General features: G+C 31.5%; 2 protein-coding genes across 7 annotated transcripts in view; both read left to right on the forward strand.

Moving 5' to 3' along the window:
• LOC148624872 (lipase maturation factor 1-like) overlaps positions 1-11,743 on the forward strand; it is a 25,730-nt gene extending 13,987 nt beyond the window's left edge. For 2 of the 5 annotated variants that reach the window (XM_088567914.1, XM_088567913.1), the window contains exons 2-4: positions 5,558-6,501; positions 7,363-7,524; positions 8,326-11,743. In XM_088567914.1, the coding sequence (XP_088424040.1) occupies positions 5,642-6,501; positions 7,363-7,524; positions 8,326-8,482 (1,179 nt within the window). In that variant the 5' untranslated portion in view covers positions 5,558-5,641 and the 3' untranslated portion in view covers positions 8,483-11,743. Of the gene's footprint in view, positions 1-3,864; positions 3,888-4,293; positions 4,507-5,557; positions 6,502-7,362; positions 7,525-8,325 lie in introns of those variants that run through there. The other 3 variants (XM_088567917.1, XM_088567916.1, XM_088567918.1) reach the window with 3 other exon arrangements.
• A 2,747-nt stretch (positions 11,744-14,490) lies between these two features.
• Positions 14,491-26,796, forward strand: part of LOC148624873 (putative Na(+)/H(+) antiporter nhx-9) — a 44,218-nt gene continuing 31,912 nt past the window's right edge. For both annotated transcript variants that reach the window (XM_088567921.1, XM_088567920.1), the window contains exons 1-4: positions 14,491-14,593; positions 18,377-18,517; positions 20,174-20,505; positions 26,469-26,514. In XM_088567921.1, the coding sequence (XP_088424047.1) occupies positions 20,280-20,505; positions 26,469-26,514 (272 nt within the window). In that variant the 5' untranslated portion in view covers positions 14,491-14,593; positions 18,377-18,517; positions 20,174-20,279. The remainder of the gene's footprint in view (positions 14,594-18,376; positions 18,518-20,173; positions 20,506-26,468; positions 26,515-26,796) is intronic.

The following is a 26,796-nucleotide window of genomic DNA, read 5'->3' on the forward strand; positions in this document are numbered from 1 at the left end:
AATGTTCAGTTACAATGTTTTACTTAAAATTTGGTTTAATAAATTGTTGGTTAGGTCAGATTTCGTAAAGGAATTTCTTCTTACAATTGAATGATTGAAAAAATGTAGTCCAGACTTCAGTTGTATACTGTTTATTTAAAGGATACAAGTCACTAATGACTATATGTCCATGGATGTACTTTTATACAAAACATTTTGTTTTGCTTTGTAGATTTTTCATGGTATTTTGACATGACCTTGTTTTTTGCAGAGGTTTTTACCTCTTGAAATCAGGGAGTATAAAGTCCCCGATGAAATATATAGAATTGTTTTTTTAAATGATTACTCAAATTGAGGTAGAAAGTTGATTGAATTCAAACAAAAAGGTGGGGAAAAAAATTGGTGTTTCAATATAAGAACGGAATTTGCTTTTTACAATATCCATGTAATAACAGGAGAGAACTGCTTATAATAATTACAATGTTGTAAGATAAGTTTTTCTTGGTATCTGTTCAATCTTCCTATTTTTTCTCTTTATTTATGTATCAGTAATGTCAAATATCCAGTGGTACAAATCTTCCTTTAGTAAGCACTTATCTACACATAACAAATGTATTTATGATTATTTTCCATCATCAAGATCAGAGAGTTATTGCCCTTGCCATTACTACCTCAAGTTACTGTCATGTAGCAAAATGGATATGTTTTCAGTGGTGTAAAACATTTTACACTAACTTTATGTTGATTGACAGGTGCTATTAATTACATGTCGATTTCATTGTCTTGTGTTTTATGTTTGGTGGTAATCTTTGTCTTATGAACATACAATACTTGTCTACAATGTACAACTGATTATTACCTGGGAGCCAGGTGTTTTTTCTTGAGGTCTCTATCTTACATGCATTTGTACAAGTTATATTATATGTAAGTAAAATGTAATTTGAGTCTTCTTTTTATGCTTTAAAGGTGTTATGCTATCTTTTTTCTTGTGTTTTGTCATTTATGAAGGGTTTAATCTATTTACAAAGTGACCTTGTGATATAAAGTTTTAGTTCAATGGAAAACTTCTGTTTGATTCTGTGTAGTTGCATAGACAGTAGTGTAGTAAGCTCAGTGATTTTTGTAGTGCTAGAATGGGGAAAAAAATCTGAGCTCATTTTGTCTTCTGAAATAATCGAAATACAAAAAATGTTGACAGTTGTATAACTGAAAGTTCAAGTGACGAAAGTGACAATTTCATTTCCCTAATTGTCATGCTCAACAGTTGTCAAAGTTTACTATAAGCTTCATGCAAATCCTCTTGGAGTCCTGAAAGAAAAAAGGGGGAATAATTCAGAGTTTGCAAAAGTCGTTTGATCTGGCTGTCCTGCTTTCTGCGGAACAGTGTAGCACCTGTGTCTGACAGAATTAAGATTGCTGTTACATTGCTGTTATAAACATAATTTACAAAATATCTTTGTGTCAGACAATATAGGAAAAGTTTTCTTGAACTCTGTACATTTTTTATATTACATGTATTAGAATTATTATGGCTTCTGTTTTATCACAGTTGCCTGAATTTTTATCTGCAAATCTGCTCTGTCCCTGATATGTGACTAGCGGTCTTCAGCCACTAGTAATGCCTGGGACTAAATTACAAAAACAGAATTATTTGGGCTATTCAAAATTCAGTAACATATATATACTCATGGTTTCTGAGTGAAAAGTGATCTGTTAAAAAGATGATGTGCTTCCCTATGGTGCAAGATGAGATAATGTTATTTGAAGAAAACAAACTCAGTGTGTGATAGGACTGCATGCATCCATTATTTGGCAATCAAGTTCATTTTACTGAGCTCAATGATAATTGACATGCAGATCCAATCAGTGGAGCTGTCAAATTATCAAAGGCAGATAACTAGAGGGAGATGTAAGGGTCAGCATGAGGGTAATACATTGTAAGGATTATTGTAGAGTGTTATAAATTGTCTTAGCGTAAGGTATGGATTTTGATTTTTTTTGGTGAATTGTTTTGTGATTTTGATGGTTTGGTGATTCTTAAAGCTTAAAGTAGCGGATTATATTCACCTCATTTTCATCTGAAACTTAATTGCGTGTTTGTATTTTGAAATTATGTATTTAGTGATCCCCCCAAAAAATTGTTCCTACAGAGGAAATATCTTCACAATTTATGGAAAGGTATTGTTTATATTTTTGATTTACTTACGATTCTTAATCAGCATTATATGTTTGTTCTATTGATTCACCTCGTTTTGCTTATTCTTGCATAATGTTTGCATCCAGTTTATATTTATTTGACTACAAATGATAATTGTGCATGTATTAAAATATGTAGATACATCTTCTTTTTATATTATTTAAAGTGTTGTTTTTTTTATTATTTTGATATGACCTAAGTTATGATTATTTTATTTTATGATAAAATACTAATAGTATAATTAATTGGAAAGAGTGAATAGCCAGAATATTATTGTGAGTGCCGAAGAATGCCTAATTTTAACGAGTGTGTGTAACTTTCTTCATAATTTAGTGATATTTTCAACATGAATTTTGAATTCTGTGATCGGCAGTTGGATATCGAATTTGTGAAGTTTTGGCAGGAGAAAGTCTGAAAGTGAAATTACTGAATTCATTTCACAATGTGAGTTATCGAAATTTATTACGCTAGGAACATTTGATTAAACACTGCTACCTATATAATAAATTTGTGGTAATTCGTTTATGCCAATGTGCGTTTCTTGTCTTAAAAAAGAAATTTGTTAATGAATGCAACCTTCATTAGTTAAAGAATAATTGTACTATTAGGTCAATGAAGAAATAACTTCAACCATTTGAGCATCACATGCATTGAGCTAACTTTAAATAAACCGAAAAATATTTTAGTCATTACTTGAAACTTAATTTTGAATGAAAAATTGTACAAGTAAATCAATGAACAACATGTGGTGACCTGTAGAAGTTTAATTGTTTGTTGCTTGACATTTTGTGGATGACTATCTCTTTGGCAATCATACCACATCTCCTATTTTTATATTAATGAACTAATGTCATACTTTTGCAGTGCTTCCATTCCCTTTCTGTATGTACATGTAATCAATTATTGGGATTCTTCACAGTTAAGCAATAGTCCCTAGCCCAAGGCTTGTCAAAATGATGGTGGGCCTGAAAAATTAACTACTACAGGCCAACAGTCACTGTATCGAAATTTCTGAAAAATGTATTTCAAATCTGTGAACTGGAAAGTTAGTTGTGAAGACTGTATTGGATATTGTTATTATTTGTATAACAATGAAATCCTAAATCAGGGGTTCAGATTGGAGGTGGTTAAAAGTCCAGGACCCTCAATTTCCTTTGATCTTTGAAATGTTTTAGACCTTCAACACTATTTATTGGCACTTTCTTGAGGATTTTTTTTTTTAAGTGGACCATTTATTTAAATCTTCTATGACCTTCACTCTTGAAAGAAATTTTACCTCCATACGTATATAAAATTTCTGTGAATTGGATTTTTGTACTTGTTTATTATTTTTTTTTATCAAATATTGAAAGTGTAAGCTAAACTCAGTTGTTGAGTAACTTCAATACTTTTTATTAGATACAGCATTGTATTCTTCCACCTGTAGTTAACGTCAGCTTAACATTGAAAGTCTTAACTTAACTAGGTGGAGTTGTAAATTCCAGACTATATCAATAGATGCATAGGAGTAGCCTACTATCACCTCTATTTGGTCATTAAATATGCATGAATGGGGATATCATTGTACACATGAATGAAGATTTTAATAGTTGTATTTGCTTGTAAAAGATGGACTTCTTTACCTGCGGGATGAATACCTGAATACAAATTGTTTTTGTCTGGCACCATCAAAGTAAAAATTGATATGTGTATAGTGTTTAATTAATCCTTTGTAAGTCAATTATTAGGGTATCAGGAATTTATCAACACAGTATTGAATAGAATTTGGGACTACTTTAAAGGTAAACTCGGAGCATTGAAGTAGGTAATATAATTGATAGTCAATGGCTTTTCTCTGTGAAGTTGGAATTCCTCTCTTTTACAACACCAGGAGAAATATCTTTAGGCTACAATAATTTATAAACTTGCTAGCAATGCTGGAAAATTGTTGAGGTAGAATTTTCTTTCCAGCTGCAGTTCTTGTACCAGTGGTTTGTTTATCATTGTAACTGAATATATCTAGAATCTTACACAATGTACTGTTTGTTAATTTCTATCAGACTTGAAGTGATTTACAGATTAAGTAATGGTTTAAATGTTTTATTGCCAATTTTCCATCAGTAAAACGTTTTAGATACTGTTAGTTAACTTGGGAATAACAGAATCAGAAGTTTCACAGTACTCAAGTTGTTATATCTTATGTAAATAACTTTGAAATGGTGGATAAACTATTTTAGATACTGGGGATTAAGTCAATATAATATTTAACACTTATCTGACAGTTTTAATGTGTTTTAAATGACATTGTGTACTGTGTCTGGGAATAGGATTCAGAAGGAGGTAAAATACAAGTATGTTCATATACATGTAGTATATATATATATATAGCAATATAGGAGTAACTCTTGCTGAGGAGGTCAACAAAAGTCTTCAGCCACCCATATTGTAGACTTATTTTGGGCTGTCAGACATTGTAAACTATACATGTATTGATGAGAAATGACATAAAGAGTACAATGTACATGTAACTTATATGCAGTCAAAAGCAAATTTTTAAAAAAAAGTTTGGATTTAGTTTCATATTACATGTAACAATTCTGTTCTGGTTACCTCTAGATGTTCGTTGCAATGGTTTCTTCAAGGAAATAATTTCCTCATTTTTGCTGCTTCTTTCCATCTTGAATATATTTGGCAATATGGCAGGTTAAGTATAACTGTGAAAGAACTTTTATTTGTGGGTACAATGTACTAATTTTCTTGGTTTAGGGAAAAATTATCAGTTTGTAGATTCTTGAATTCGTGGATTTTACAACTTCACCATATGTATGGGATATTTTCTTTTTGTTTGGAACCAAATTTCATGGTTTACTCGACCCATGAAATTTGGTACCCCATGAACACTAATACTTTCACAGTAATAGGTTTTTTTTTATGAATCATTTGCCTGATTTCTTGATGTTTTTATCATAATAAGAGGAGTGGTTTGGTAGCTGCTGAGCCAAGTCATACCCCTAGTCTAATCACAATTATTTCAAAGGGAGGTTTGAACAGGAAGAAGGAAAACTTATTTAACCTGTTAAAGACTTTGTACATGTAACTAATGGGAAGTTAATCTGTGAGTTTCAATGTTACTATATTTGGTGTTGTAATTTATTATGTACTCGTAAACTAAATAGAAACATGATAATCAAATGAGAATTTGATCAAAGTTTGAAACTCAGGTGACATTTTGTGTTTGTGTGAAGTATATTTTCCCTTGTTGTAAATCTTGTATTCAAACATTACAGGTTCCCTGACTAAAAAAACGGAGAATGGGTAAAAATACAACAGATAAAGGGTGTTAATTTCATACATGTATTTTTATCTTCATCTAAAATTTTGTGGTGTATCTTCTCTTTTCAGATCAGAATTAACCTGTATTGTACCATAGATGTGAACAATAAACAGATTGCTGTGTTTACCCGGTAAATCTATTTCACATTCAAAATGTCTGTCAGCGACGGTGTGTATACCCCAAGCCCAACCCCTCCACCACATCCAAGGTTGAGGCCAGAAGCATCACAGTATGCTACTAAAAACAAAAATGAAACTGAAGACTGGTTCCATCATGACAATAACATGAAATATGAGCAACCAAGACCTCAGGAAAGAATTGTATCTAACGAAGCTAGGATAAATGCTGATAAAAACAAAGGACATATGGAGGGCATTTTTAACCGTAATAATTCTGCCAATATTCAAAATGGGACCAATGATATTCCAGTTCACATAAGGAATGGTGGTAATTCTGAAGCAGAACAAAATGCGATGAGAGGTAGAGGGAGACTTGATCAATTTTTTGATCAGCAGGGAAATAGTAATTACTCTTCTCCACGTCCACAAGGACGAGCGGTCACGTCAGAAGGTGAGAAAATTGCACAAATCAATAAAGGGTGCATGTCTGAGTTTATGCAAGGATATGCTAACCCACCTGTGGAGAGGAAAATTCACCCGAGAGGTGTTAAAAGTGAAGCAGCAGAAATCAGTGAAAACAATAAAGGTGGTGCTATGAGGAAATTAATAGAGGATTATGGGAATGTTAGTGTAAGGGACCAATCACACACAAAGGTCATAGGTTATGAAGCAGAAGAAAATGCGGAACGAAATAAAGGGACTGTGAATAAACTTCTGAACACTTATAACCTCCCACCTGATACACCCCCAGTTCCAAAAGTATATTATGGGGGACAGGAAGTTCAAGAGAAATACCAGGGTAAGGGTATGGGGCCAATGTTGAGACAAGAAGGAGAGAGGTCAGTGAGGGAACCAAAAATCAGCAAGTTACATCAAAGATCTGAAGGTCCCGGGTGAGTTAAACAATTGAGAATGCAGTATTATAAACTTAGAATTATAACTATGGTATACTAACCCCTATGATGAAACTGATGAGGAATTCTGAGTTACAGTTTGTTTACATACTATCTGTATAGAATGCATGTGTTTTGTTAATAATCAGGAAGCTTCTTCAGTTATTTATGAGGAAAACTTTATATAGAAACCAGTAAAATCAGGTCAGAATATTGAATACACTTTATATGTATTTTTAAAAGTATTTTAATGTAAAAGCACAAATGTATGTCTGCTTTCAAGTACAATGTGTGTAGTACTGTGATATCATTTTCTGACATGTTCCTGTGGCAAACTATTGTTGTATAACCTTGGCATGTGCAATACTGAGTAACACGACAAACACAGTACAACAGAATGCTTTAAGGTCATTTCTTTCAGGAAAAAATAAGGTCATCTTACTTCTCTCCTATTGCACCAATAGCAAAAAGATTTAGGTTAAAACTGATGTAAAGGTTATTATATATATTTTCAATATATTTATGAATGCATTTGTATATTTAATATCAACAAATGATACTTTATTGCTTTTTTTTTCCTATATATAAGAATAACCTCAGAAGACTGTTATGGTCCTTTGCTTTCCCTCATTACAGCCTTCCTTGAGCCATTAATTGATAATGATAAAAAAAAATTTGAACTCATGCCGTGGTAAAAGTGCCTGAGCACTGATGTTATGCTGTTTTACTTTCATCGAATCGTTGTATTTTCTACATAAAATTTTATCTTTCATGAAAATTAAACATGTATCCCTAAATCTTAAATCCTTAAATGCATGAAATATTCACCATAGGATGGTAATGAAAATCAATCAATTTCAGATGGGACGAGGATCCTCCAGCAGTAAGAATGAGGCCAGAGGCAGAACAAATTGCTGCCAAATACAGTGAAACACAATTAGACAAGGTTGTAAGGGGAGAAGTAGCACCACCCACTGCCAGAGAAACAAGGGTCCCTAGACATTTAAAAGAGGCGGAAACTCCGTGAGTTATTTTATGTATATAGAAACCAGTGTTTTTGTTTTTACTTAGAAGGCAAGGTACAAAAAGGAAATATAAACAGCATACATTGAATCGAATATTAAGAAAACATACAGATGCTTGGCTAGGGTAAGTATCCTCTGCTTCATCAGAAACACTTGTCAAGTTCCTCATGTCATATACAGTACATATAAAAGGAAACAGAAAACTAATATCATCAATGTTTTTGTACTCTTAATCTCCCATTTCTAAGTAAGCATTTCATGTTGATTGCTGTTGTTAATTTCTCTTGCATAGCAAAATTATAGAACTCATAGAGCAAAAAGTGTCTAGAAGTCTGAATGAAAACAGTACGGTTATTGTCCATTTTTTATCCTGCAATAAGTTAAGGGCAAATAACGGGTGTCAAGTAAATCTTTGCTTTATTTGTATAGTAGCGAATAAAGCAATTAAGCTCCGTCCACCATCACAATCATCCGTCGTATCTCCTCTGTCAATCTGTCAGTCACAGCGTTCCGAAGACATTGTGCTATCCTTCTCCCAGACAAACATGTCTAGCCGTGTCAATTCAATGTTTTATGGTGCAACATTGCCACTTTGAATATGTACACACACAATCCAATGTCAAAAGTGAAAGTAGGTCACGGAAGAACCTCACAGTTACTTCCCCTTCCTTAGCTTCAAATACTTTTTATATTTTTCTGTAAAACACTAATATTGTATATAAATTAGGTCACTGGTAAACTTTGATCATTTTCATCTATCTTTATAAAAATATAATTTGTATTTTCATATATTTTGCAGTCGACCTCAAACATCTCCATTGAGGACCAGACCAGAAGCTATGGCTAACTACAACAAACATCATACATCGGAAATGGGTGCTATACTTAGAATGGAATCAACAGCACCAGCAACCCCTCGAAGATACAACAGAAATATGCGTTCAGAAAACTGGTGAAATTGACAGGGTCTAGTCATTTTTATGTTTGTTTTAATGTCATACTCAGACTGCTTAATGTTCCATTGCTTACTGTAAAAATGTTCATGTGTGTTAAAGGCAACTGCAGTAAATGTGCTATTATATGTACATTTGTTTTCTGGTTTACATTGAAAAGAAAAGTAAAATTGTGTATTTTTAATAGATCTGTTATGTTTTTTCATAACATTCCTATCATTTTGACAATAAGTTACATGTGATAAATGAATCAAAATTTTCCCATCTTGTTAATGATTACTTTTATATTTTCTTATTACAAGAATACATTTTTTTTTTCTATAATTTTATACATATCCCACCAATATTATATAGATTTTTACCTCCTGCTGTAGGAAATCAAAAAAATAAATTTATAGTCTTATATTCAATGTATACATTTCAAATATTTTTTAATATTGTAGTGTTATGTTTCAAGTGTATATAGTCTCGAGCTATGTGAAATTTAAATTTTACTGTTTTGATCCTTTTTTCATTAATACCAGTAATATGGCGTAAAATAGTAAAGCAAATAAAACATATTTTGCATTTCTTCAAGTAGTGCTTATATCAGTCAACCCAGTTGTCTATTGGATTTATTTTCCTTAAGGAGAGTTATCTCCTTGTTATATCTGGTAACTTTTGTTTTTGTTTAATGTTTCATGCTGCTAGTTCTGTATCAGTCCTTACTATTTTTATTTATTAACTTAAATGCCACTTAATAAAACTGTGGTAGTTTCATTTTCAAGGAAGACTTAAGGTGGTACTGTTGTAGACCTAGGGTAAGGGACATAACTCTTACAAATCATTAGAACATTTGTAATCACCATTTTACATCCATCTCATATAAGCATCAAAGTAACTTTGACTGATTTCATTCTGTTTCAAAGGAAAGCTTGAAAGGCTTTGGTGAAATTGAATATGATACAACCATATCACTGATTTCAAGAGTTATGCCCCTTACCTTAGGTTTACCTCCTTAAGGTAGGTTTTGTCCTCTGTGTTCACTACAATAAACTGCTTGAATGAAAGTCGGCTCTTGTTAACAAGTTGTGTACATAGTGCACGGACCACAAGGAATTTACTAATTATTTTATCCCATTTTTCTATGACCAATACTGCCAATCCTTCATTTTTCACACCACAGGTCACTACAACCTACTCTAAAGATTATGTGATCTCATATATTTGAGGTCTACATTTTATTCACACAATTCTCGTCAACTTAATAGGAATCTCAAAACTTTAAAAGAATTATAAATTTACTTCAGAATGTATGTTGGTAATGTTATTAAATAATTCTGTGAAATGTGGTAATTAATTAAACAATATCCTCCAATATGTAAAGTATTTATTTGTTGAAGATTTTTCTTGATTTTTATACTCACCACGTGTAGTGGCAAGGTATTAGTTGATACCCTCCAAAATGTTGTGTGTCTGTCCCTCAACTGTTTTCAGATGAAAACTTTAGCCTGAAGTTTAGAAGATAATAAAGGATGTTGTTCCAACTTAGTATAGTTGTATTAAGTATCATAAAATACAGATCAAGTTTGAATTTTTAGTTTGATCAGATTATTTTCACAAAAGTTATGGTAATTTAAAGTTGTTTTTACCCCCCAAAATTTTCTGCAACATGGTGGGATATCATTTAATGTCCCATTAGAGTGATTAGATGGCCTGTTTTTTAATTATCTGTTACATTTAAGGGACCCGATATTTCCTGGTTTTAGGGTATTACTTTGAACTGTTTAATTTTCTTCTAAGTCTAGTATTTTAAGCATGATTATTTTATTAAGTAAATGTAGGAGTTACCAGCAAAGTATGGCCAAAAGTAGAAATTTCTAGTCTATGTATAACATAAAAATAAGTAGTGTTGTTGTAGTGTAGTTCTAATGTGACTATCTTAGAAATATTAAGGGGTTTAAAGGTTCTAGATACCTACAAAGATACCTAATATATGATAGGGATAAAGTTAAACAATGTATTATAGGAGTCTGAAGACTGATCCGATCGGAATTTACAAAAATATTGTCATTTGTTATACAGACTTTCCTTTTGACCATTCCTTATGACTATTGCCTTGATTCCATTAGTTGGGTATGTTTTATTATTTAACTTTAATTTTATAATTGCCCTGTAAAATAACACCAAAACTATAGATCTTGTAGTGTATCAAAATTAAAATACATTGTCATTTTTATATTCTTTTATGATGTTCTGATAGTTACTTAATTACATTCTGAATCTACTACATATGTAGCATGAGATGAACAACACTAGTGTCTTTTGAAACAAGAAGTTCAAATTACATGTAATAGAGATTGCTCAACTAGTCTATATTTATGGTAAAATTTCTGAATCTTGTGTTTGAAATAGAATTAACAATTGAGTACTTCTTGCCAATTTATAAATACTATAGCGACTAAATTTCTTACATATCATTTGGATATTGAAAAATAAAAATAATGTCACTGTCATATATCATATATATATAATAGCAAAAAGTACTTTCCCCAATTGGTAATTTGTACAAGACCTTTGTGTACACTCCATCTTGGAAAATGTCTAATGATATGAATACAAAATCTCAATTAGATCTCTTTTACAACCAAATACCCTTTACTTGTCCTTTGATTTTTTTAAACAATTCATTTTTGGAATACTTGGAAGAATATTTTTGACCCAACTTGACTAATTAAAATAGGTTGTGATTTTTACTCAGGTAGGTAGCATGAGTTATCTTCCATGTAATTTTTTTTTTTCAATGCACAATGTTTGCAGTAACTACTTAACAACTTTTCATTTATTTATGATTTATTTATTTATAGATTTGGTCAAAAGAAGTTTCATTATTAGGTCATTGTATTTATTTAAATGATCCCCTGCAAATAGTTTTAAACATATTTTCAAGGTATTGATCTTTTTTTTTTATAATTTTGTATGCCAAATTATCATATCTTTTCACAGTCGTACAGAATGTTTTTACCTAGACATTTTCCTAGCTTGAATAAATGAAGAAACAATAATACAAATTTATCCAGACCAGTTTACATATCACAATAGTAATCTCGAATGTCCACTATGCAAATACATATATATTCATTGTATTTTTACGTAAATTGAAAAAAAGTTTTTATTTTCCATGTTTTGAATACTGTTTTTTAGATATGTTTTATTTGATTATTCTGCCAATTTAGTTGTTGAACAGCTTGGTTATATGCAAAAATATTAAAGGTATATTAAAAATCGAAGTTTAACTTAATTTCTATTCCCTTTAAAATCACCTACAGTCTCTGAACCAATCGTTGCAACTATTTGATGGACCAATACTGTGAATATGTGAAATGACAGATGACCAGTTCATGTAAATTTCAAAAATTTCATTGTAAGGAATCTAATATAATGTGATATAAAGTTGATTTTGAATTTAAAATATTAAATCTGCATTTTTTATTTTAGAGAAAATTTAAATGTGAAACAAAAGTGATGACTTTTCATTCAGAATTGTCAATTTTCCTTTCATCTGTGGCAACATCTCTTCAGCACCTGCATATGGAGTGTTCATATCACAGTTCATACATTATGCCAGAGCTTGCCAAAACTACGCAGACTTTTTGTACCGCGCTAGATCTCTAACAAATAGGCTTCTGGAACAGGTTTATGTTGCTACAAGAATAAAGTCAGCACTACAGAAGTTTTATGGTCGTCTTCATGAACTCATGTATTGCTACGGTGTATCCATCTGCGCCATGAAAACTGATTTGTTCAATGTGTCATAGTTTTTCTTTCCTCTTTTGTCTACCCTGGACTTGACTTTTTATGCCAACTCGGCAGGTGTTTATAGAGAAGCAGAGGACACTTACCCTACAGGTGCACCTGGTCCATGCTCCCAGTTTTTAGTGGAGTCTGAGTTGCTTATTTGCTTTTGTTACTTTGTTTGTATGATTTTAGTTACTTTATGTTCTTTGTTGTGTATGTCTGTTTTCCATGTCTGGTCTTTGTCCCTGGATTGCATTCTTTTGATTACCGCTCTAACCTTGGTTCCCTTGAGTACTCTCAAGTTGATTTAAGTTTATCCAATGTAAAGACTGGCATGTTACCATCATTATTATACATTATATAGGATAGTTCACCAGTAATATTCACCGATTTGTATATAGGATAGTTCACCAATCATATTCACTGATTTGTATATAGGATAGTTCACCAGTCATATTCACTGATTTGCATCTCATTATACAATGTTTGTGTCAAATTAGTTGGCAAATAAACAACTACATAAACAATTGACAATTTCATGATAATAATCCTAGTTTTCAAACTTCGTAACTGTTATTTTCTATCCAATTTTGTTTCTGTAAAATGTTTAATTTAGAAAAAAAATCTTATTTTTTCTGTGTCCATTTTTAATCTGTTACTTGAAAAATAAACTTGTAGTGATATTTGTATGTAAATCCCTATATTCCATACAAGATTGGTATTAAAATTTTATGAATGAATAGTCTAGCTACTAAATATTTTTTCTAAAGGGCCAAACTGCTCACCATGCTCAATAAGCAGCATTCTTTTTTTGTAAAAGCGGCCATGTTTTTTTCTTGGAAAAAATTCCTAACACTCATACCTAAGAAACAATCATATCAATTTTCATTAAGTTTTATCCAGTAGTTTCTAAGGAATTTTTTTTCAAAGAAAGCAAAAAACATCGAAAAAAGGTGATAACTCCAACATGGTTTAACAGATCAACATGAAAATTTAACCACAGATAGATCTCATGCTTAACATTTTTATTCATGCCAGAATTTGGCTTAACCTAACAGGTTTGGAGATATATAAGAAAAAATTTCTATATGACCCCTACCGGTATGTTCTATTTTTAGTAATGAGCCATGCTTTTTTTTAATGGATCAAAAATCTGCATATCATTTCTATGCAGAACACCTTAAGGAACATTCATACCAAGTTTGGTTCTTATTGGTCTGGTGGTGTCAGAAGAGAAGATTTTTGAAAGAAATAAAAACATTGAAAAAAGGACAATAAGTCCAACATGGTTTAATAGATTAACATGAAAATATAACCACAGATAGATCTCATCATGCTTGACATTTTGTATCAAAATTTGGCTTAACCTAATGAGTTTGGAGATATATAAGAAAATTTTCTCTCTGACCCCTATTGGTATGATCTATTTTTAATAATATGACATGTTTTTAATGGATCAAAAATCTGCACATCTGTTCTATGCAAAACACCCTAAGGAACATCCATCCCAAGTATGGTTCTTCTTGGTCTGGTGGTGTCAGAGGAGAAGATTTTTGCAAAAAAAATAGCATAAAAAAACACAAAATATTGAAAAAGGGCAATAACTCCATGGCTTTAACAGTGTCAGAGGAAATAGATTAAAAAAAATAGTTAATGATAACTATGGACAACAATGACAATATGACAATGACAACAGATGCCAAGTCTGAGGGCAAAAGATCACATGGCCCCTTCAGTCAGGTGAGCTAAAAATTCCATGGATATTCAAAAGAGTTAGTTTTGCAGTTTAGGGAACGGAAAACACTTTTCCATTATCTCAAAAAATGCACAAATTATGTGGACTTAAAATTGATGTTGCATGCCACTTAATTGAAATTTTACCTACCAAAACGTGATGACATCTAAAGAACTCTCCTATAGTACTTTGCTAAAAGTGACCAGACCCCTCACAGGGGCTTGTTCTCACTATCAAATATACAGCCCCACTAGTACATAATCTATCCTAGTGGGGCTGCATATCATAGTGGGAACAAGCCTTAGAGGTCACCTAGCTAGTAGAATACACACATTGTCTGCAAAAATCATATGTTCAACTGAAAATCCCTCAGAAAACAGAAAAATTCATTTGGAATATACTTTCTTTCTTTTTTTCAGTTGGGTCAAGGATTTTCATAGTTGACTGTAAAAATGACAAACCGGATAAAATGGCAACCCTACTTTGACTCTTTGTTTAACAGAATTTAAGGGACTTAACTCTGATTGAAAATGAAAACAAGAAAAGTTGTTCAAAAGAAACACTTGCAAAGAAAATGATTATTTAAGGCGTTGTCGTGACTTGTAAGTATTAAACTTGCATATCAAATTATTTTTCTTCATGCAAGCACTTCGATATGTCACGTGAAATGAGTAGTAAGTTGTTATGTACATGTGTATACTCGAGGATCTGTCGTGAATATACTAAGGCTTAATACATGTACTTTGCAACTCACCCTTAGTCTATAGTATAAATAATTACATGTATGCCAAATGTAGGCTAATTTTCATTTTGCTTCGGGTAAACGTCAGATTTTTCTTTACAAAATTAATTAGCGAACGTAGTAAAAATATGGGTCTGACGAACTGACATTAAGGCAGTAAGGGGTACCCAAATATTTCACAATTTAAAAAAAATATTAATCAACCTTAAGGTATTGCCATGGTTTGCAATCAGTCTTTTTGTGCTTTTAGGTCTAAAAAAACTCTGTGTTACTGGTAACATCTCCTTCAAAATAATGGTTGGTAGTTTTTTTTTATATCAATTCATAGATCTACTGGACATCGAAACCTACTGGTTCTGCTGCCTCTACATGTACCACATTTGTATGACACCACTTGTCATACAATGTAGCCAATCCTTTGTTGTTTAATTTTTTTTTATGAATTTTGAACTTCCACATTGGAAAGCAAGGCATTCCTACAGTAAAAAATTGATGAAGGAAATGTCAAAATTCCATATTTTTTGTTGACACCAAAAAAAAATGTCGGTCAGGTTACCAGAAACACATAACTTTTTAAGGCCTAATTGTTTTGTGAATATTTTTATTATCCTGTTTTTAAGTGTTTATGTATACCATTTAGTAAACTTCTTAATCAGAATGGTTTTGAATGAAATTCATGATGCTATAGTCTACCATGCATGACTTTCTTATCTTTTGATTTACCAAAACCCTACTTGAGATGTACATGTAAAACCTGTTATGAAACAAATACATGTACATGTACATGTACAAGAGACCAATTGAAGCAAAACAGTTGAACTCCAATCAACAAGTCATCTAATATAATAAATTAATGGAATTTCCAAGAACATGATATGCCTAGAAGAATACTACATTTTAATAGGATAAAGTTATATTAACTAATAATAATGATCAACCAAATACTGCCCATTGAGAGTGGGAGATGGCAACACAAGATAAAAGAATATGTCCTCTTGTAATAGTACATTGAAACTGGCAACAGTATTTCACTAAAATTTTTAATTATCCTGCATTATGTAACACAGACCCAAATTCATTAATAGACATGTACATGTGTATCTTTTTAATTGTAACAAACTCACTTTTTTGTACAATCAAAGAAGAACTTTAAGCAGAAACAAATTATTATGTTAATTTATATGACGTATTAGCAAAAGACTGCATTTTCTCTCAACTGTTGCTTTCTTTAATACGTCTTCAACATAAAAAAAATTCCCACTGGTCTGTACAATGTGCAAATAATATATTTTTCTGTATACCACTGTATTATTTATGGTTCTACCAGAACAAATTATAAAAAAAACACAACCCAGAAACAAATGCTGTCTTTTTGTTTACAAAAACAACGTATGACTCATGATTTTAGCTTGATAAATAATGAAATCAAGATAGATGGTGAGTCCATTAGAGATTAGGTAATGTATTTACGTTTATGTTCATGTATGACCATATACTTACAGTGTAGATAATGTCTTAATCTTTGCAGTTGTGTAGAGTCCTTGTGTCCAATTTTAACAAATCCTTGTGAAAATTTTAATCAGATTTAAGATATTCCTTACATTTTTTTTATTAGTTGTGAGGATCTTTGATAAGCACACTTAGAGCAGAGCTTTGTTTACTTTTAAATGAATTTGAAAAATTTGTACAATATTTTGTCTAAACCTGTTGTTGTGTTCATAATATAGTGTAAGTCCCTATACTTACATGTAAATGTGTCTAAAACTGGTATTATGTCAAAATTGCTGCAGTCATATCATGCTGCACTCTAGGGAATTCTTTATTTTTAACAATATTTTGTACAAAAGGCAAATTTTTTAAAAAATTTTTGCAATACATATATGTATTTGTTATCACCATTTTATCCATTTAGCATCTAATTAAATTTACATTATGTAGTAAGGAACAATGGATTTTGTGTATTTGTGGTCACATCAACCTTCATCTGTCTTTTTTATTGTTTATTTAGAGCCCCAACTTAAGGATTTTACTCCCTCATTATGACCACTAACACAATGTACATTTGTATATGTAAGTCTGATAAAAAACTCTCATGTCATCTAAAAACATTTTTAATCTCAAGTGATACTTCTCTTTAGTGTTAAAAAGTACACATGTAGATTAGTACTTCCTGATTTAGTAAGATGGGGATATTAATTAGTCTAATACCTGTTATAATACACACAAATGTACATGTATATATACATATAGGTGAAGTTTAAAAAAAATTGTGGAAGCTGATTCATGTACATGAATTGTGTACTGGTCTCCATGCTCATACATGTACATGTAAGGTCTTTGTTTATTGTTTAAAATATTGTTTATTGAAAGTTTTTGATTAATTTTTTTTTTCTTCAAATAAATAGAAATTTGAACTTAGAGAAGTATGTGTGTGTTTTAATTTCTTGTATTACAAAATAAGGGTTAGTTGAAGATGATTTTTTGTTGTCAACAATGTGTTCCCCTTAAATATACATGTAGCAGGAAACCTGTTTTATTAGTTTGAGGTGCCAATGGTTCATCCCATCATTCTGAACCATTTAATTTTTTCAGACTTTTTTATGAATTGGTTTGAGATATTGATTACAATTCTAGTCCTTGTTGCACCGACAGACATGTTGGGCAAAGACTAGCCTCTTCCATGCTTCTCTTTTTTTCCAGTTCCTTTTAGGTCATTCCCATCTCTTTCATTTTCACATCAACAGTCCACCTCCAGGTAGCCTTGGTCAACTGCTTTCTTTTTCTTTCTGGAGTCCATCTTGAAGGGTTTAACTACCGGTATACACATGATTCCATAAGGACTTGAAATGTTTAACTTTACACCTGATTCCTTAAGGACCAGTTTTGACAACTAACTTACCAGTTCACAGACCCAAAATAATTTTTTTTAGAACTTTTTATATAGTGATGCTGGCCTTTTAGTAGTTAATTTTACTGGCCCACCTCCATTGTGACAAGCCTTGGGCCTCAGACTACAGCTTAATAGTGATGACTGAAGAACCCAAAACCTTTATGGCACAATGCATTTTTTTTAGACATTTTTGACACATGATGAATTCTTCTATTTAATTAACCATTACCAATGTTATAACACATTTAATGATTAGACAAGTTATTGAAGATTCTGTTAGTGTTACATTGATCTTTCTGTCAGCTGATTGGAAAACTTGTATTCTCTCGTCATAGAATGCTATTTTACTGTTACGGTAAAGTTCTAATGTGTGGCAATGTCTTTTTTATTTGGTGTTTTTCATAGAGTTTACTGATTGAATTATTAGCTTGTGTTATCTTTGTAGGAAGATGATAGACTAATATGATAACATAATATTCTATCTGTTGTGGTGTTGATAATTACTGATTGCGTTAAATGTACTTGCTTGTAATTTTTTTGTAGGATGGTAATATAGACTGACATGACAAAATTTTTGTAACTGATATTTGTCAAAGGTTTTAGAAATGCCACCATTGAGGTACATTTCAAATTTGATTATTGAACTACATGTATATTTTGATATTAGCCCTTTATTACAATGATCATATTCAACAAATGGATGAACTTGATCTGATTGTGAATATTTCATTAGGTTTGTGATTCTACTTGTAGGATGATACTAGTTTCATGAGGTGAAATTCATAGTGCATTGTACAGGGCATAGAATGTGCTTATAATAGAACTATCAGCTATTGAAATGTATTGGATGTGCTTGATGGATGTTTTACATAGCAGCAATCCAAGGAAGATAGGGTGATTATATATTATTTATTAATATAAACATTGTAGGTATACAATGTATGCATGCAAAATGTTGTATACATGTACTTTTATGATGTCATTTTAATGATTTTCATTAGACACAGCAACATTATTAGAGAAAGGTGTTTCTGTATATAGGAGCGAGAAACTAATTAGATCTTTTTTGTACTGTTTAAGTCAAAACTAATCATTAAAACCTTGATTATGGATCTGATTAGTGTTACCTTATGGTGCACAATACACTTACATTTAAGCGCACTGTTTCGCACACCAAGTTGACCCAGTCACATTTTGTAAAACTTAATATTAAATGTTAATATATGGTGGATATGTTGTTTAAATGCAGTTCAGAATTTATACATAGACAGATGTAATATATGTTATGGTAACAGGTGTAATTTAAATGAAGAATTACGGTCTTCTGCTGTATTAGGTTCTCTCCTCAGCATCAGCTGGCTGATTTTTAAAATACCTTATTTTGCACAAACTTTTGGAACTAAAATTATGAGAGAATGAATGGAAAAGGGTCTTATTATTTTTACCCTTTTTCCACCTACTCCATGCATGCTTTCATCCTGTGCTTGTGTCTAAGTACCCGATATTTTATAAAACATAGTATTTGGCTGTTAGTTTTGGAAAGGCACCCTTGATTTGTACATATTTTTTTCAGTACCATGGCTTCTGGATTTTATAACAGTAATCACTAAATCACTTATAAATTACTTGAACCTCCACACACCAAGGATTAGAAAGTATGTACTCACTTGAAATTTCTGTGGGGACCGCCTCAAAACAGCTTTATTTCAACAAAATGAGATCAAATTTTCAGAATTGACCGAACCGTATAGTACTACCTTTATTCTGTACCAAACCTCGTGAGTCAGAGAGAATCGAAGGTGGTGATAGCTTGAATTATCCAAGTTAATACATGTATATACAAAACTGATTATCATTTCAGGTCTTTGGAACAAAATGTCATGTACAATATGTTACATTGTTCTAAATTGTATTATCTTGTTCACACACTATCTTTATGTGACAGATGAATAATTGTTTTACATCGATGTGCTTATTTATAAAAAATCGTTTCACTTTTATTTTGAGATTCCACTCAATCAACTACTTCTAAAACTGAAAATACTTGTATGCATACAGATAAAATTCCATCCATATACAAAGACGTCAAAGTTAATACATATGTGACATTGTAGTGTAAAAAATACAGTTGGATGATAATGGTACAACTACATGTGTATAGTTTCCAATATTTGTAGAGTTACTAATTTATATTAATGAATTTATTAACAAGAGCCAGATTTACTTGGTTAGAAACAAATATATATCTGAATACTTGTAATACTTATTTTTTTTTTTGAACCATCAAACCCATGTACAAAGGACTTTTACATTGTTTTGAATAGAATGGGCATTTTTATGTTTTTTCACTCATTTTACTGTGAGTAAAGTACAATGTAGTTAACTTCATGGATAGAGTTAAACAGTGTGTCTTCCTCTGCCCCTTCTCAATGGTCTGGTTAACTACATAAAGCTTTTCCTTAGGTGATTGTCTATTAATTATGGGAAAACTAATTGTATCTCCTGAACATTATCATCATATGCTCTATGATTTAAGGGTTTATTTTCCAGACATGTTTACCCTTTGATGGAGACATACATGTACATATAATCACCACACAGAACTCCCATTAAAGTACCAAGTAAAGCTTCCAGCAAAATCATACCTTTGCCAAGAATGTCAGCAAGATTATTACAGTTGTTTATTCTGAATGTGCTCATCTGTGTAGCTACTCCAACAGACAATGTTACAGTAAATGGAACATATGACAATCATACTACCCATGCTCCAGAGGACCATAAAAAGTCACATGGGGTGCATATTGTTGAGCTTAAATATGAAGAGTTGAGAGAGCTTCTGATATTCACCATTGTTGTTCTCTTGGCTGGGCTCAGTAAAGTTGGTAAGTATTTGATTATTCTGCCCATGAAGGTTGCAAAATTTTGGCCTGTATGTCTGTCTGTTTCATTTTTAAAAGTTAGGCTGGTTAACATAACATCTGATTCCTACGTAAACATGTACATGTATCATTGAAATATGATCTTTGAAATACATATTTACTAATTTCTGCTTTAAACATGTCTATGTTATGTGTGGAATAACTACAAAAAGGTTTTGTTGGCCAATTAAGCACACATTTTATTAAATGTTAAGCAATATCCATACTGATTTGACTAAGTTTAATTTCAAAACAGAATTTGATATACACCCAACACACCCCCTTTACAAGAATATGCTGTCAGAATTAAGACATGAGCTCATGTATTTCCATCATTTATATATAGTCTACTCCAATAACCGTGTTAAGTAATAGACTGCTCCCTATGTTTTCCTGATGATACAGGTTTCCTCTGGAAAAGTAATTACTAAAAAACTCTCTCTTTTTTCATAAAAGTTCATATATAAGACTTCTCCCAAAGCTACAAATCTACCATGTGTAATTATTCTGATAAGTAGCATGGCAGTATGTGACAATTGTCTAAATTATATGTTTTGGGGCAATTGAACGTACCGCTTCTTAGCTTTTCTTGTGGTAGTGGGTGTTATTAAAGGATAGTATTTATGATATTGCTACTTAATTATCTTTTCAGTATTGATTATATGCTTATGAAAATTTCAGCATATGTTTCAAAATTTCTAAAGCCTGTAATTATCTTCTGACCTAGCAGTATACAAATGTATGCATAATGATGTTTAGATTTTTAAATGTCCATTCACTTGTTTCAAATATGTTACATAACAAATTAATGATGGCACAGATTTTCTATGACTTTCTTATGTCTGTCTTTATTGGAAAGTAATTTGAGAAGACTTATGATTCTTGATAAGCAAACGGCTTCCTTTATTTCCATAATTAGGTATAGTTTCACCTAATAGTCTTACAAAAGCAAAGAGGAAGTGATTTATGCATATCTTTTACATAAGAAATTTTGACTTGAAACACAGAAGCCCTGAAGGACAATGTTTTCAACATTAAAAGTGACAGTGAAATTTGGGCTTAGCAGAAATTCAGTATTAAAGTTTATAGAATCTATTTTGATAAAGTAAGAAAAAAGTTCTACCAAAATTTGTTGACCAATTTAAACCAGTCAAGAATGACCTCAATATATATTGGTACAGCATTTCTAAGGTACCGGGTAACCAGTATTGCAAGTATTATTTAAATACATTGTACATGTGTACATCTGTGCACCCAGATATGCTACACATGAGAATCCAATGGTTTGCAACATGTGGTAATCACATGAAATGATTATCATATGATGATTGTATGTTTTTCACAAACATATGTGATTGTATTTGTAGATGGTATTTTCCTGTTTACACTTACAACTTGAACAAAAATATAAGTGTTTCCCTTTTTTCATCTTTCATAACAGTTATAAAGGAAAAACAAAAGTACACATAAATTCTGTTTTTTAATGATAAATTGGGCATATCTGAATCTACTACCTTTAATTTCTACAGATAGATTATTTTTTCTCAACTTTGCAAGTTTTCATTAAGTTTTAACAGCCTGCTTCCATTAAAGTCTTTTCTTACAGACTTAAGTATATAGTCCAAAGCATATAAATGATACAAACTGTAGCTTTAGATTTCATATAACATCATCTGATTAAATTGTATATAATCAACAACTCTGTCACAATCTTTAAATAAAAATTTAATTCCTTTTGAGTCAAGTAATCTAGATTATGTCATGAACTGCAAGTGTTCCAAACACTAAGTTGATGATATAATCTTTAATTGATTGTGCTGTAAATCATAAGGAAGAAAATACTTTATGAGCAGATAAGGTTTTGATAAAATTGCTTTACCCTTTAAGACCTCTTTAAGTTGCTAGGCAACTTTGTTAAGAAGCAATCAGATTGTAAATTAATTCAGGAATGAATTTGAAGTTCCTGGTATTAGAATACATCTTTGTATTGCAATTGAATGCTACTTCTCTCTACAAAAGTTACATATCTGTATTTGAAAGTTGATGCATAGCTATGAGACAATTGCAGCCACAGCAAGTATAAATGTACTCAAATTAGGACTGATTTTTATTGGAAAGAACCAAGCTTCAGTTTGTATTGACAATAATTTACCCCTGCCCAAATGTCATTGTTGGATATTTTTATTGTCTGTGTCCATCTATATTAAATTCTTGTACTTTCTGGAGACAACTCTTCTGTGACTTACTACAAGTATCTTAGACTTACTTTTCTTTCTGGTTGTTTTTTTTATTCTTTCATTTGAAAAATGTTGCTTTTAGAAAGATATGAGGTAGAGGGAGTAGTTTTATCATAGAAGTAGAAACTAACTACACCATATAAAATTGGTTCTTGGAGACAGACCTGTAACAACTGGACTAGTATCTTAATGGTTGGAATTTTTAAGATGATTAAACACTTTTAATTTTATATGGGAAAATAAATCAAGAAAAACTGTCTCTGAAACACAAACTAAACATTTGAATTATGATAAAACTTAGCAAAACTTACAGGTCTGCATTTTGTATTTACGTCAATGATACTCCAATCTGACAATTTTACAGTTTTAAGTTGCAACCCCCCACCCCACCCCCATCTTCCAATGACAAGCTTTACTGGTAATTGTTTCAATTATCAGGAATCAGTAGCTATATGTGATGGCTAACACATATTGTGTTGTTTTGATGTGAGATATGAGGATGTTCTCAAGGTTCTAATGTGTTGTCCCAATTGGATTTTTAAAACCATGCACTTACATTTTCATCTTACTGTTTATTGTGAGTCTTAATCCATATTGAAAGCTTGAGAACACTCTCTTGTTCCTTCACCAGCATCACTGAGTTGATTAAATAGTGTTAAAATTGCATGTTCATTAATTTATTCCATCATTTACTTGTCTAGTCTTTTTGAATTGCAAATAAAGGCATACGACACAGAAATTAAACATTTGACTTGCAAAATCATGTAAATAATTATCTAACCTTCTCTTAATACATTTGTTACCGGTCTATACATTGAAGCTGGAGATCAAGAATGAATTATTTGTTTTCATTAAGGAGGTAGACCTAGGGTAAGGGACATAACTCTTGAAATCAGTGATATGTTTGTATTATATACAATTTCACCGAAGTTTATCAAGCTTTTATTTGAAACAGAATGAAATCAGTCCAAGTAACTTTGATGCTTATATGAGATTGATGTCAAATGCTGAATAAAAACATTCCAATGATTTGTAAGAGTTGTGTCCCTTACCCAAGGTCTACCTCCTTAAAGTTAAAATACTTGGTAAACACAGAAATTCTGGACGGATATCATCTTTTTTAGTGTGGCTTGAAGAACTTTGTTTTGTGCATTTCTGCTAAAAATTTATGTTTATGTAAAAGAAAAAAGATAGAAAAGATAATGACAGTTTTAACTTTATCAATTTCAACTGAGGCTACTGATCAGTGGTTTGAATTTTTATTTACTTTTTAATCGATTACATGAAGATTTGTAACTTTTTTTTACATGTTTTTACACCATTGAAATAGGTTTTTAAATTTGCTAAAAAGTGTTTTGGTTTTTTAGATATTCACACAACTTTGGTAGTCTGTATCTTCGGTCGGCCTTTATCAAGGGGATGTTTATTTAAGAATGAGGCAGTAATTATTCACTTAGCCTAAGTCAGGGACAGATCCATTTAAGAATTAGGCTGTAGTTATTCACTTAGCCTTTGTCAGAAACACATTTAGAAATGAGAGTAATTTTTCACATAGCCTTTGTCATGGACAGACCCATTTAAGAATTGGGCAGTAATTATTCACCCGGCTTCCGTCAGGGACAGATCCATTTAAAAATTAGGCAGTAATTATTCACTCAGCTTTAGTCAGTGACAGATACATTTAAGAATAAGACAGTAGTCATTCACTCAGAATTTGCCAGGGACAGATCCATTTAAGAATGAGGTAGTTTTTATGCACTCAGTCTTTGTCAGGGACTGATACATTTAATGATTTAGATATTAATTATTCACACAGCCTTTGCCAGGGACCGATTGGTTTAAGTAATTCTCTCAGAATTTGTCTTGGACAGATCATTTAAAGAATAGGGCAGGTGTTGAAGTTTAACTTCAACTCTATATTTACACTGTTAAATGTCTTCTACTTCTAAATGTGTCTCCTTTTAATTTTTTGATTGACAAATTTGATGCCACTTAAAATGATGAAAAAGATTTTCCCTATCAGTACATTGTGTAAAACTATAATGTTTAAACTGAAGAATTCATCCACCAAAACCATGGTACAAGATATGAATATTAAAGATTGGAATCTTAGCACTAATCAATTGACCTGTCTGTCCAGACAATCAGTTAAGCTGCCTACAAATTATCTTGCTTGAGCATTTTTGCCAATCTACACTTATTGCTTCTTTTCTGATGTTAAAAATCAGCAATTTGGGGCTAGACTTTTGACAGGCCTAATTGGAAAAAAAATATTTCGACAAGTAATTGAATCAGCAATTCATAACCATTTAATTACCATTCTGTGTAAAAATCAGGCAATGGGTGGCACGTCATAATTTTCTGTTTGGTCTTTTTTGCCTTAAATATATACAATACATCTAGAAAATAATTGAAAAGCTATTTAAATTTATCCTGAAGCATCCGTGACATAGATATTTATTGACTGCTTATATAAGGAAAAGTGCAGGAAAATTTTCCCACCATTTTTCCATAGTGCATTTCAACTAAATTTGACCTATAAATATTTTTAAAAGGCAAACTTGACAAACACTTTGACAGTGATTTCTTTGGGTTATGAGGTGTAAATACTTGGATAATGCAGTAAAATCTCTGTGTATTTTTTCTTCGTGTGCCACACCTTATACACATTTTGCCTGATTTTTAGACGGAGGGGTACTTAAGTCTATTTAGGAGAAACCAGAGACTTAGTTCTATTATAGTCTGTCCCAGACTTCTTGAAAAAGTAATTTAAAGGGAGACAGGTTTTAAAGCAAAGTTATTGGTTTGTGATCACCATATATTACCAGTCATTTCCATTTAACAGATGGTCAGCCCTGAGTTTTATATGTTTAGCTGAATTTGCAGAAAATAAATGTAATAGAATTAGAAAAATTAATAGAAAAGATTTCTAAAGGACATCCATAGCAGGATTTATGTGGTCAAAATATAAATACAGACATCAACTGTAAGTTGATGTTTGAAAATGAATCCCATAACATGGCATATCTAAAGAAATCTTCTGTTAAGATATCAAGTGGTTGTGATTAGTAGTTCTAGAGAAAACTACAGATGAACAAACCAATGGATAGACACCATGATAACTATACCTTCTGTATCAAATTGAGGTGGGGGGGGGGGTAAATCAAAAAAGCTAATTTCCATATCTTTGTGCAGAAATATAAGGTGTGTTCTGAAATCAATCTATCTGACACTGTGGGTTTATTGATTTTTCTTTAAGATCCATTAGATAATGCAAGTATTTCATTCATGTCAAAATAAGATTGTTATACCCCCATTTGAAGGAGGGGATAGGGGATATAGTGTTTTTCACTTGTCTGTCTGTATGTCTTCTGTACCAGTTTACCATGCAATTGCTAATTTTCACCATCACATTGTATTTTCACACAAGCTGTATATTGGGTGTGCCATGTCATTTTATTCAATTTTGGTCTTGTGCGACTACAACTTTCTGTCTGTTGACTGTTTATATTTTGATTGTACACTAAAGTGAGGGTTCTGATGGTAACATATTGGCTCACAGATGTCTTGTTTGAAATAAACTCTGTGAGTGGAAAAGAAGATTGTGATTTGTGAAGATTTTTATATCTTCAATCAATGAGTCCGCATAATTACTTTCTTCTAGTTACTAACATATGTTTATATTTCCAGGCTTCCATTATATTGACAAGTTGTCTTCCAGAGTTCCTGAATCTTGGTAAGGAAACTTGATTTAAGAGGACTCATATAAAGTAAAGCAGAAATATGGAGAAAAGATCCATCAGACAACTACCAAAACTGATATACAAAAAAGACTACAGTCAGACTTCGCCAAGAATATAAGTCTTTCATTATGTTTTCTATTTTTATACAAGTTCAAACTTTTTTTTTGCCTTAAAATGTTATGCCCCTGTTGTTAATGGGCGTCTTTTGGTTCTGTTAACCGTTGTTTATTTAAGATAACTTCATGCAAATTTATTTTTTTGAAATTGTAACGCAT

Source organism: Perna viridis, chromosome 2 (assembly GCF_037379345.1).
Source record: "Perna viridis isolate PV_CMFRI_1.1 ecotype Kerala chromosome 2, ASM3737934v1, whole genome shotgun sequence".
Lineage (NCBI taxonomy): Eukaryota > Metazoa > Mollusca > Bivalvia > Mytilida > Mytilidae > Perna > Perna viridis.